The sequence below is a fragment of the Perognathus longimembris genome, chromosome 23 (assembly GCF_023159225.1).
Source record: "Perognathus longimembris pacificus isolate PPM17 chromosome 23, ASM2315922v1, whole genome shotgun sequence".
In the NCBI taxonomy this organism is placed as follows: Eukaryota; Metazoa; Chordata; class Mammalia; order Rodentia; family Heteromyidae; genus Perognathus; species Perognathus longimembris.
The window spans coordinates 28,252,611-28,264,969 of NC_063183.1; the positions used below are offsets into that span (position 1 = coordinate 28,252,611).

At 45.4% G+C, this 12,359-nt stretch overlaps 1 protein-coding gene across 2 annotated transcripts in view; it reads left to right on the forward strand.

Annotated features, from left to right (window-relative positions):
- Fbn1 (fibrillin 1) overlaps positions 1–12,359 on the forward strand; it is a 192,885-nt gene that overhangs the window by 144,058 nt on the left and 36,468 nt on the right. For both annotated transcript variants that reach the window (XM_048332978.1, XM_048332977.1), the window contains 9 exons: positions 187–309; positions 880–1,044; positions 2,208–2,276; positions 2,367–2,492; positions 3,818–3,940; positions 4,609–4,767; positions 6,250–6,321; positions 9,004–9,129; positions 12,060–12,182. In XM_048332978.1, the coding sequence (XP_048188935.1) occupies positions 187–309; positions 880–1,044; positions 2,208–2,276; positions 2,367–2,492; positions 3,818–3,940; positions 4,609–4,767; positions 6,250–6,321; positions 9,004–9,129; positions 12,060–12,182 (1,086 nt within the window). The remainder of the gene's footprint in view (positions 1–186; positions 310–879; positions 1,045–2,207; positions 2,277–2,366; positions 2,493–3,817; positions 3,941–4,608; positions 4,768–6,249; positions 6,322–9,003; positions 9,130–12,059; positions 12,183–12,359) is intronic.

The following is a 12,359-nucleotide window of genomic DNA, read 5'->3' on the forward strand; positions in this document are numbered from 1 at the left end:
CATAGTTCTTTCCTCGGGGGTTTTATTTCACAAGTGGAAGACTGCATTTCTTCATGTCATTATATCTACTGACTCTTAAAAAAAAATTATTATGGGGGCTTCTAGACTTAGTTCTACTGTCTTATGGTGATGCCAGCCCCAACATTGGCCCACGTGGTAATTCCCCCCATGGATGTTTGGTTGTAGATGTTAACGAATGTCTGGACCCAACCACGTGCATCAGTGGAAAGTGTGTCAACACTCCGGGTAGCTACACCTGTGACTGTCCTCCCGACTTTGAGCTGAATCCTACTCGAGTTGGCTGTGTTGGTAAGATCTAAGACACTTTATCAGAAACATACTGTTTCTTCTCTTTTTAAGCCGCGCTAGACATTCTGTCTACTGGATAGTCTATTATTTTTAAGTAGTTGTACAAAGGGGTTTCAGTTCAACAAATCAGTTTGCGTTCAATGCATCTTGATCGATGTCACCCCTTTTTTCATCATCTTCCATCCCCCCAATCTTATCCATCACCTCAATTTTCCTACTTCCATTTTTTAGATACATATATTGAATATGATGGCTACATTCTCCACCCCCCCTTCCCCCCCCTCTCCCTGTGACCTTGCTCTCCCTCCCCCCCAACACCTCCAGTTCCAGCTTCCTGGTGTTTATTTTGTTAGACTGTAAAAGTCAGTTTGAACAGTCTAGTTTTGTGGTTTATAAAAGTAATAGCATCGAAATGACAACATTCCCAAGGTAAGTTTTCTATCTTCAGATTTCCTTTCTTAAAAGCACATTTTTGCTTTTTTAAAAGTCATTTCAGCAGGGAAAATTTGAATTTTCAACCCTAAGTGAAAGAATCTGCCTGACACTTTTTCATTTGTCTGTGGTAAATAGATACCCGCTCTGGAAATTGCTATTTGGATATTCGACCCAGAGGAGACAATGGAGACACAGCCTGTAGCAATGAAATCGGAGTTGGCGTGTCCAAGGCTTCCTGCTGTTGTTCTCTGGGTAAAGCCTGGGGAACTCCCTGTGAGCTGTGCCCTCCTGTGAACACGTGTAAGTCGACATCCTACTATTTGTTGTTATTACAGATCAGGCCAGTTCTCTTTTTCTGCTTGCACAGAAGAGAGAGGCCGATGGAGGAGGGAGCCCCCCCAGGAGTCTCTGTGCTTGGATCCCCTCCAGTTGTAGAAGGCCCTTCTCTCTACTTGGAAGTCACAAAGTACCCCATTTTTCTTGGGCAGAAAGCTTGGCGGGGGCAGAGAACATCTCTCTTCTATCCGAGAGCACATAGCATAAAGAAGCCAGGGACAGTGCCTGGGACCTGAGTCCCAAGCCCCAGGCCTGGCAAAAGAAAAAGACTATCACTTTCAGTAATGTTGAATGAGGCATATCTCGATTTTCATTTGGGTAAACGCAACAGTAATCGACCCACAAATCTAAGACAGAATTGGGATGGGACCGTTACATGTCATTGCAGAAAGCCAGGCCAGGGATGATGATAAGATTGGGAAAGGCAGTGAAGACTGTGAAGGAATTTTCCTCCTAGGATGTTGCTGAAGGCGAGGTTCATTGTTAGCCACGTGTTCCCGGGTACATCACAGTGCCCGTGCACAGCACCGGAAGTACATGTTTCTGTACGGAATTATTGGGTAAATCGATCAGTGTGGGAATAAAAAGAACCTCTAGAAGGTTGTTTGTGGGGGAAGGCTGGAGAATTCGCATTGCCACTGTAGACTCAGGAGCGAGGAAGATGTGTAGGCACTGAGGGAAGTCAGGGGCCGGAAGCTGAGAGAGGGAGGCTTTCCCTGAGCTTTACCCGTGACCAAGGGAAGCTGGAATTCACAGGAAGCACAGCTGAATGGAACATAAACATGGAGCTCTTCAGAAAGCTTTTCAGAAAGAAAGATCTTTTGAAAAGAAATAGTGTTGGAGATAGGGAATAAAATATTTCGCAAGGCTATAACAGTCAGGAGAGGAATTGGAGGATCCCAAGACCAGGCACTCTGGGCTTTTGTTTGGCACATGTACTGGGAGCTATTTGCAAATGACAAATACATATTAAGATCTTAACTCACTGTAGAGAGTTCCACTAGTGGCTAAAGATTCCCGAGTCTTCAGGAATATAAAGTTGGCTATATCAGCATTTCTCTGAAAGATAACTATTTGTAGAAATTTTAGATTGGAAATAATTCACTTTGAATTTTTTTTTTTAATAGCTGAGTACAAAATTCTTTGTCCTGGAGGAGAAGGTTTTCGTCCAAACCCCATCACCGTCATCTTGGAAGGTATGTCTGTTTCCTTCGTCTTACAGTGCATACATTTTGAAATTCTTTAGGTTTCTTTACATTGCTGAAGAAATGCTATTGTTCTGATAGATATTGACGAGTGCCAAGAACTACCAGGACTGTGCCAAGGGGGGAAATGTATCAACACCTTTGGCAGTTTCCAGTGTCGCTGTCCAACGGGTTACTACCTGAATGAGGAAAACCGAGTGTGTGATGGTAAGCAATAGGCCCTTCCCGGATGGTAAGTTCTCTCAAGTATTGAGAACTGACCCGAAAACCCATCCTGCTGTTACCAGGAGAGTGAAGGCTTCACAGTGTAGCACAGAAGTCTAAATACGACCATAGCCAAGTCATTGCCACATAAGTAGAGTTTTACTATGTTAGGCCATAGTCCCATGTATCCCTAGAGTAGACTTTTCTGGGCATTTCCAAAGAGCCATGTTTTCATTAGAGCAGTACCAGTCCCATTTCAGTAGCCACTATGTTGAGAGAAGTTCTGGGCTCCTCCTCTCCTCCATCCCTTCCCCTCTGTGCCAGTACCTTTGTTTTCTTGGGGTTGGGATTTGAGGGTCTCGTGCTTGGTAGGTGAGCTCTTTTTGCTTTTAGTTCTTCTTTCAGGTTAGGTATCCTGTGTTTGCCCACACTGGCCTTGGGCTGTGATCCTTCTACTTCTGCCTGTTAAATAGCTGAGGTTACTCTTTGCCTGGGCTGACCTTGTATTGCAATCCCCTATCTCCCAGTGGCTGGGGTCACAAGTGGGAGCCATCGCACCTGGCTCTGTAGAAGTGCATTTAGGTGAGCTTCTCTTAGAAGATGAGCCTTCGGCTTAATGACAGCAGTGGTGGCCTTTGAACTCTGCTATTCCTGGAAAGCTGGGAGATGTTGACTATTTCTAACCTTCAGAGCACCTGGACCGTGGAACTAGATAGGAGAGCTGATTTCTACCTAATGGTAGCAGCCCCACGGCCAATTCGGAAGAACACTTATTCCTGTTCTGCATGGGAAATGTTCTCCTGCCTCTACTTGGCTTAGTAGATGACACGGATGAGTTCCTTCAGTAGAGATGGGTATCGCAGTGCAGAAAACACGGATCTCAGATTCGTGGATAGAATGCAGGAGAGTTGAGGACCTGCTTCCCTATTGCCTTACAGTGTGGATGCACAAAGGCCGGTGCTCATGGACGCGGGACACATTATGTCCTTCTGTAGATTCTTATGCGCGTGCCATGGGGAAGGTCGTCATTCTGAAGAATATTTGAAAATCCTTCCTCCCCATTTCCACCTCCGCACGCCTCCGGAGTTGTTACAGACTGGTTTATTAGGAACTCAGATGAGAACTCGAGTCCCTCACACATTCCTTCCTAAAGATGCACACATTGACACCAAGGACCCGGATGAGCTCCACCCCTGCTATTCCTACCTCGATTTCAGAGCGTCCCGTTGGTCTTTGTTGTCAACACTGACACTGATGTTGGGGATCAGGCTGTTTCTTCCAGAGTGTTTTCCTACCTCCACTTCTCTCTCTCTCTCTCGGGATTATAGATGTGAATGAATGCGAGACTCCTGGAATCTGCGGTCCGGGCACATGCTACAACACCATTGGCAACTACACCTGCATCTGCCCTCCGGACTACATGCAAGTGAACGGGGGAAATAACTGCATGGGTAAGGCCAACTTTCCTTTTCCCAGCTGTGCATGTTTGGCTCTCCTCCGCAGAGCCTGGCCCAGCCTTGGGTCTTCAGTGTTGTGCTCCTCCTCGGGCAGAGCAGACTGTGCTCCCAGCACTGTCTTGGGAAGAGCTGCCTCCCCCGCGGGCCATCAGCTTTGGCGTTTTGCACTACTTTGTGTGGGAGGTTGGGAGTTTTCTTTGAAAATGTAATGTCGGAAAATCCCAAACAACAGTTTAATAAGACTTCTTTTGTTTGACTTTTGGATGTATCTTTCTTCAGTTATATTTACAGCGCTGACCTACAGTTTTAAAACACCGTGAGTCGGAAATGAGAAATGTACTGCCAAATCGCAGTGGAGAATTGTTACTAGGAGACTGGGTGGGGAGTCATGTAACATTTATTCATCCTACGGCCACACAATGACCTCTTTCTGTGGCACAAATACCAGGGACTATATTCCCCAAATTATTTTTATTGTAGCAGCACAAGTACCTTCTTAGCTGCCTACAAATGTGATGTGTTTGTGAGCAGGCTTTTCCTGCCTTTATCATAGCCCAGTACAGCACGATTCAATTGTTCTTTGAGTATCCTCCCTCCCCGCCCAAATCTATTGTGCTTTCCTTCAACGGTATCAGCAGCTCTCCTGTCCTCCTTTCTTCTAGACATGAGAAGAAGTTTGTGCTACAGAAACTACTATGCTGACAACCAGACCTGTGACGGAGAGCTGCTGTTCAATATGACCAAGAAGATGTGTTGTTGTTCCTACAATATCGGCCGAGCCTGGAATAAGCCCTGCGAGCAATGCCCCATCCCCAGCACAGGTGAATTGCCGTTACCGTGACCAGAGAACATAGTTGATAACGGATGCATGAACTGCTAGGGGAAATCAGTCATTGACCAAGGAAGAAAAGGATGTATTTCTTTTTAATCTTCATAAGAACAAATTGATGCACAAACATAAATGTTTACTTCAGCTGAAAAATTTAGCCAGGATGTAGGCTTCCAACTTTATACTGTAATTCCTAACCAGACTTGTACACTTAGCCTCTCATAAAAATATAGACATTGTGGGCTAGGAAGGTGGTTTAGTGGCAGAGTGCTTGCCTAGCATGCGTGCAGCCCCCAGCAGCACATAAACAGAAAGAGCCAGAAGTGGCGCTGTGGCTCAAGTGGTACAGTGCTCGCCTTGAGCAAGAGTTGCTTAGGGACAGTGCCCAGGCCCAGAGTTCAAGCCCCAGGACTGGTACAAAACAAAACAAAACAACAACAACAACAAAAAACGTGACAATTAAAAAGCTGTAAAACAAACACCAAAGGAAAGGAAAGTACAATTTTTTTTTGATATAGAGACTAGAGAGACATTTCTTCTTACATTCCTATAGAAGTAAAAGATTATAACGATGTTATCCCTTTAAGAAAATAAAAGAAATCATATGGTTTCAGGAAATGCATACTTCGGTTAAGTATTCTTACATGGTATATACGATATATCAGATATATTATGATGGCATTATTCCCACTGTTATGATGTGAATTCAATTATCATTTAAGGAAGAGCTGAAATAGTCTATGGTTCCTACTCAGTTCTTCACAGTGAGGACTGGACTTGAATCCCGAGGTCGAGCTCCTCCTAGCTGGGCCCACGGCTGGGCCTGTGTCACGCTATATTTTTACTAAAATCCTTCCAGAAACCTGTTGGTTTTTCAGTGGGCGTGACCAATAAAGTAATGGCCTCGCCACTTAGGACGGAAGAAGTCAAGGGGACGGGGGTGGCATTTAGTCCATCCTTTATGGTTAGATTGGATGTGTTTGGGTGACAGAGAGACAGACGGAGGCAGACATGGGGAGGGCGGAGGAGAGGGAGAGAGAGAAGGCATCACCCTGAATGTGCTCCAGGTCCAGAGTGGAAGTAAGGATCAAGTTGGTTAGCAGATTTGAATTCTATCTGTATTTATATAGAGAGACATATACATGTATATGTATGTATATATATGTATATATATATATATATTTGAATCATTAATATATCAGATGTCGAGAACTTGCTTCTGTCTCCCCCACTCTATCGAGAGGCTTCCGTAAGCAATGCTGAAGCCCTGGAGAATCCCTGACACAAGTGGAGAGGGACCTTCTGCTAGTCTGTTACTGTCAGCTCGAAATGTAAACTCTTTCCAGATTTACCTTTTATTTTAAATTCTTGAAAACACTGACGAATACCTCCCCGGGATGTTTAGAGAGTCATTTCTTTGGGTGGTGTCTTGTTCTTGGCTGACCTCTGGCCCGTCTGTGTTTCACGCTGGCAGACGAATTCGCCACCCTCTGCGGCAGTCAGAGGCCGGGCTTCGTCATTGACATCTACACTGGTTTACCTGTGGGTAAGTTACACCTATATGCTCCTGTCACTACGCTTGGGGTTTTTTTTGTTTGTTTGTTTGAGGCTTGCCTGTGCTTATTTTTATCTGGGCGATTTTTTTTTTAAGCAATATACACTATCATTTCCAAATTTGTTTCTTTTCTTTCTTGTTTTCAAATAAGGACAACCTGTTGAACAATGCCTTTCTCTTTATTGAAACACTCATTCTTAGTTTGAAACAGACTGTGTTTTAATACCCAGGATAGCCTCACCTCATTGGCAACGGCGTTCCTTGCTCATGATTAAAGAGACTGGAAAGCTTTTCACAAAATTACAATCAATTTAGTGAAACCAACCCTAGGCATCAACAAAGAGAGATTCTGGGAGCAGAGCCAGTTGACACTTGATTTGATTGTAATTCTTAGTTTTTTTTTCCCTTCTAAGATGACTTTAATACATCTCTTCACACCAACCCTTGTGTGTAGGCTATTCACACAGAAAGCCCTTCTTGTGGGTGGATTTCCTCTCCCATGACCTCTCCCTAGGTCTTCTGCGTGAATCACTTCACATGCGAAATGAAAAAGAGATCGCTTCAAGTGGTAGGGGTGCTTGTGCTAGATTCAGAAGTATCACGCAGTGTTCAGCCAACGTAGGCAGCGCCCTTGTGGTTTCAAACCAAATCACCTAAAAGCAGACCGAAAGCGCTTGCATTCCCAGGGATTTTCCCTCGTGTGATTGCTGTGGATCCTCAGATGCCCTCTTCCGTCTGGGTAGTGTCTAGTAGCGAACATTATTACCTCCTGCTTTGTTCCACCTTCTTCCTCATGAGCAAGCTGAAATCGGCATCAGCCTTTCCAGTGACCTTGTTTAAGAAAACAAGGATCCGGTCCAGCAATCAGCCTGACTCTCTTAGTGCCAAATCCATATGGCTGCACAGGTCCAAAGAAACTTCATGGTTTGGAAAGGGAAACTGCTAAATGACACTGGCATGAAACACCTGGCGCTCGCTACTTCGCTTTTCCCCTTCCCAAAACAGATCTTTTAATCTCCCTAGAATCTGTGGTCAACAGATAAGTGTGCTTTCATTGTAATGGTTCTCCATGAGGCCGACCCGGTATCTACTCCAAGAAGGCCTCTTAGGTTGGCAAAAGGCAAAGACTTGAAATGGCAGGAGCACCGTCCACTAGGAGAGCTGGAAATGCCTCCTGCTCTGTGTAGGCCAAATGCCTTGCTTTGCCGTTGAAGAAACAGAGGCCCAGAACGGGGAAGGGACTCACCCAGGGCCACCTCGATAATGAATAACAGAACTGGGACAGGAACCCGGGCCTGACTCATAGTTTGCTTTGCCTCTAGCCCTTGAAAACTAGAAACTTGATATTTAGCCCATTGTTACTTATTGTTACCAAATTCCACCATGACAAATACTTAGATGGCTGAAAAATCTTTGTTTTACTGAAGCTTCATATTCTCCTTTGGAAAGATCTTGGATTGTTGGCAAACAGAGTCCACTCATGTGAGGCTAACAGTACAGAATGTTTATTAATATTGTCTTAAAATATAAACATCTCCAAGTTGAAGTTAAAATGAAATCCAGAAAAGAACAATTTTTTAACATATCTGTTCATTATTTTATATGTAACAATGGCTAGAGATTTGACTCAGCCTGTTATAGTGAACTTGGTAATAATGTATCACTTTTATACTTACTTTTATAACATATCACTCTTATAATTATAATTATTATCATTAAGCAATTTTATAACAAATAGATGAAACTATTCTTCATATTTTGATTTATACTCAAATACTTTTTTAATGTTTCCTTATAATCCATAGTTGAGATGTTACTTCACATGGTATTTAACATCATGAATGTCAGACTTGTGAAAAACCTAAAAATCAATATTGCCCTTATTTGAAATAGCATTGTTTTGAGATTATACCTTTTTGGGATTCTCACCTGCTTTTTGAATTAGGTCTGTCAATTTGGCTTTTAAGCAAAATCAAACCCTTTGGGAAAGGGTCAGACCTTTCCTGTGACCTGTCAGATTTCTCCTTTAAAACGGGTTAATTTTAGCTGGGTGCTGGTGGCTCACACCTGTAATCCTAGCTACTCAGGAGACTGAGATCTGAGGGTCACAGCTTAAAACCAGCCCCAGTGAGGAAAGACCCATCTCCTATGAACCACCCTAAAGGGGAGTCATGGCTCAAGTTATGAGCACTAGCCTTGAACACAAAAGCTCAGGGACAGCGCCCAGGCCCTGAGTTTTGATCCCCAGAATCAACATACAAAATTAAACAAAGTTTTTGGAAGGATTAATTTTAAAAATGAAATTCTTCCGAAATTGCAGCAGGTCTTGGAGGCCCCACGTTTCTTGGCCCTGTCTCTTACAGTCAGGCTCTATCAATCTGGTATATGCTCAGTGCCTACCTGTTTGGAGTTGATGCTCCGAACCCGAGTTGAAAAGTTAGGTCCTAAGTCCACAGAGGCATGGGAGGGTCTGCAAAGGGGTTTAATTATTTCAGTTTGCTATCCATTGATATCTCCTACTCCTCTCAGTAGTGCTCCTCAGCATAGACACACACACACACACACACACACACACACACACACACACACACACACACACGAGTTCCGCTCCTTTCTTAGTCCTGCACAGACTGTGAGCGGCACTGTCACTCACCGTGGCTCCTCTGTTTTCAGATATCGACGAATGCCGGGAGATCCCCGGGGTCTGTGAAAATGGAGTGTGTATCAACATGGTGGGCAGCTTCCGGTGCGAATGTCCCGTGGGGTTCTTCTACAACGACAAGCTGTTGGTGTGTGAAGGTCAGTGGTGGCGTCACTATCCTCCCGTCCCCAAACCAGCAGGTAGACAAGGTACTTTAAAAACTGGCCACGTCTGACCAGGTGGAAATTTCCGAAATAAATCAAGTCCTAGAAATGGTGAAGGGTGTGGGGTAGAACAACATGAAGTTTCACGAAAGGAAAAAACAACCACCAGCTAGTTCCCAGTGGAAAAGTCAGGATTACATCCGCAGCCCTTTCCCTCAGTATACAATGCATTCGACTTCCCGGCCCATAGGAAAAGCTTGGGGTTCCTGGGTGTGTCACACAGATTGCCTTTGTTTCCCATTTTGTGAAAGCAAATATAACTGGACAGTCTTTTTTTTTTTTCCCCTTGTTGTTGAATCTTAAAGTCAGTGTTCTCTTCCAAATGGAGACTTGGGTTTTCCCAAGTGAAAACAAGGTTAATACAAATAGTTCAGATGGCAAGAACAACAAATCTGATTGCATGTGAAAAATGTTGGTATGCGTGCAAATGGTACTTGTTTTCATTTTCAAATTAGTTCCTATTGCCATGTATACGTACTGCCATTCTGAGCTCTCCTCACTACATCTGGGAAGACAGTCTTTTTACATTTTAGAGTTGCTGGTTATTAAATATGTTGTATGCCCTAGGATAACTGGAAGAATCTTCTAGTCAGTGCTTGAACTTTGGCCTTCTAGCAGAGTTGAGGGCATTACAGAAAGAGCTATTACCCTTGAAGTACGTATGATAGTACAGAAGTCCATAGCTTATTGTTTACAACACTTGTGTTTTCTCAGTTGGGGACAACTTGTATACTAGTGCTAGAAGCTCATACTTGTTAAGCTCTGCTACTTGGCTTCCGGGTGTTATGAATAGCTAAGTGGTCAGCTGTCACTTATTCTGCATGTGGGGATTGTGGGGATGGAGGGATCTCCAGCCAGAACCTTCCTAAGGGCACAACCCATTCAGCCCTTGGTCCCAGTCCCCGGGCTTGCAGCAACCAGCTGGGAACCGGCTTACTGACAAGGAAACATGGCGGTAGGAGAGGAGGACGGTGAGCATGTAGTGCCAGAGGGGGCTGCCTTCCACACAGCCACACCTCAGGCTGCCTGCGACCTTCTCCTTCTCCTCCTCCCTTCTGTGTTCATTTGGAGGCTCCATGGGTAATTCCCTTGCTTCTTATTTGCCATTTGTATTCACTAAAGAAGCAGCCTTTGGCCAGAACCCATAGGCAAGGTCACCTGTGCCCATCAACTCAGCCACGTGAGATTAAAAACGCACAGCTGTGTGGAGTAGGGGGGTGAAGTTATTCAAAGTGTACTGCATGTATCCACAAAATGATCGCCGTAAACCCCTTGTTTTGCGATTGGTGCATGCTAATAAAAATAGTGAAAGGGGCTGGGGGCTCAAGCCTACAATCCCAGCTACTCAGGGGGCTGAGACCTGAGGATTGCAGTTTGAAGCCAGCCCCGGGAAGGAAAGTACCCCAAGACACTTATCTCCAATTAACCTGAAAAAAGAAAAGAAAAAAAAAAAAGCCTGAAGTGGAGCTATGGCTCAAGTAGTAGAACACTAGCCTTGAACAAAAAAAAAACTTAGGGATGGTACTCAGGTCCTGAATTCAAGTCCCACAACAAACACAAAAAGAAAAAGAAGGGCTGGGAATGTGGCTTAGTGGTAGAGTGATTGCCTAGCGTGCATGAAGCCCTGGGTTTGATTCCTCAGCACCACATACACAGAAAAACAAAGAATAGAGGAAGGAAGGAAGGAAGGAAGGAAGGAAGGAAGGAAGGAAGGAAGGAAGGAAGGAAGGAAGGAAGGAAGGAAGGAAGGAAGGAGGAGGGAGAAAAAAGGAGGAATGGAGGGAGGGAGGGAGGGAGGGAAGGGAGGGAGGGGCCCAGAACTGGTGCAGAGGGCTAGAACGATAACTAGATTGTGCCATGGAGCAGGGTCCCTGTGTGTTATTTATCTCATGCAGTAATTCCTGTGATACTCTGATTTTTTTTTCTTTCAAAGTAGGCAATGAACCCCTGAGCAAAGTCAAGGCTCCAGGGCATACATGATCCATTTTCTTCTTTTCTTCACCATGGACAGTTGGATTGGTTTGGTCAGGTTTTTGTGTAGTCTCCTCTCTTGGCTTCCCCGTCTCCGGGAGGCAGTAACTTAAGCCTGGATCTCTGCAGCCATGGTGCTCAAAGCTCGGCCTATAGACCACACACCCACCATTCCCCAGACACTGCCTTCAGTAAGACCCTAGTGGACACTGTACCCCTTGCACCCTTCCGACAAGCGTGACCTGGATGAGCCGCAGAGTCCCGGGCTTGGAGTGAATGCGGCCTCCTGGGGTCCGCCTGGGTCGCGCGCCGGCCCTCGAGACGGTTGCAAAGAGCGCTTGAGTCCCTAAGTAGCCATAATCACGTCTGTGTCACGATGAACACTATTGCCCAGGTAGAAAGTGTAGACCATGGGTTCTTCTTTTCTCTTTACCTAGATTGACTTTATTTTCTAGGGAAACATTAGGGTCACATAAAAATGGAAGGGAAGTGCAGATTTCTCACCCCTCTCCTGTCTTACACACGCACAGCCCGCCCTGACACCAGCATCCTCCACCAGAGAGGGGATGCTCTCTCCCCGTGAACCTGCCTGACACCCCGTTATCATTCGTTTCTCCCGTGGCTTCTTATGCCCCACAAGTCCATTGCCTTTTAGAAACAGAAGGTTCCCGAATGTCCCACGTTTCGAATTCCCCCCACAGTGTGTTCACCTATTGACAGACTTCTTGGTCGCTTGCTTCTAGAAACATCCATCCTGTTGTGTCTTGGTTTTTTTTTTTTCCAGCAGAACAGATCAAAATAATAAAAGTATAAATGTGTTTTTCTGTGAGACCCCTTACTGTGTGGGCGCTGGCGTCTGTTGTCCTTCTCATGACGCTCTCTTCGGCTCGCAGATATCGACGAGTGTCAGAACGGGCCCGTGTGCCAGCGCAACGCCGAGTGCGTCAACACGGCGGGCAGCTACCGCTGCGACTGCAAGCCCGGCTACCGCCTCACCTCCACCGGCCAGTGCAACGGTACGTGCGCGCGCCAGGGAGCCCCCCACGACTGAGGAATCCACGCGCGGAGATGTGGGATCTCCACCAACGAAACCAATCATTATTATTATTCCATCCCACTTGGACGGGGGAGGTGCGGGCCACCTCAGCGACAGTGAATCTGTCTCAAGCTGGCCCACGTCACCCTGAACGAAC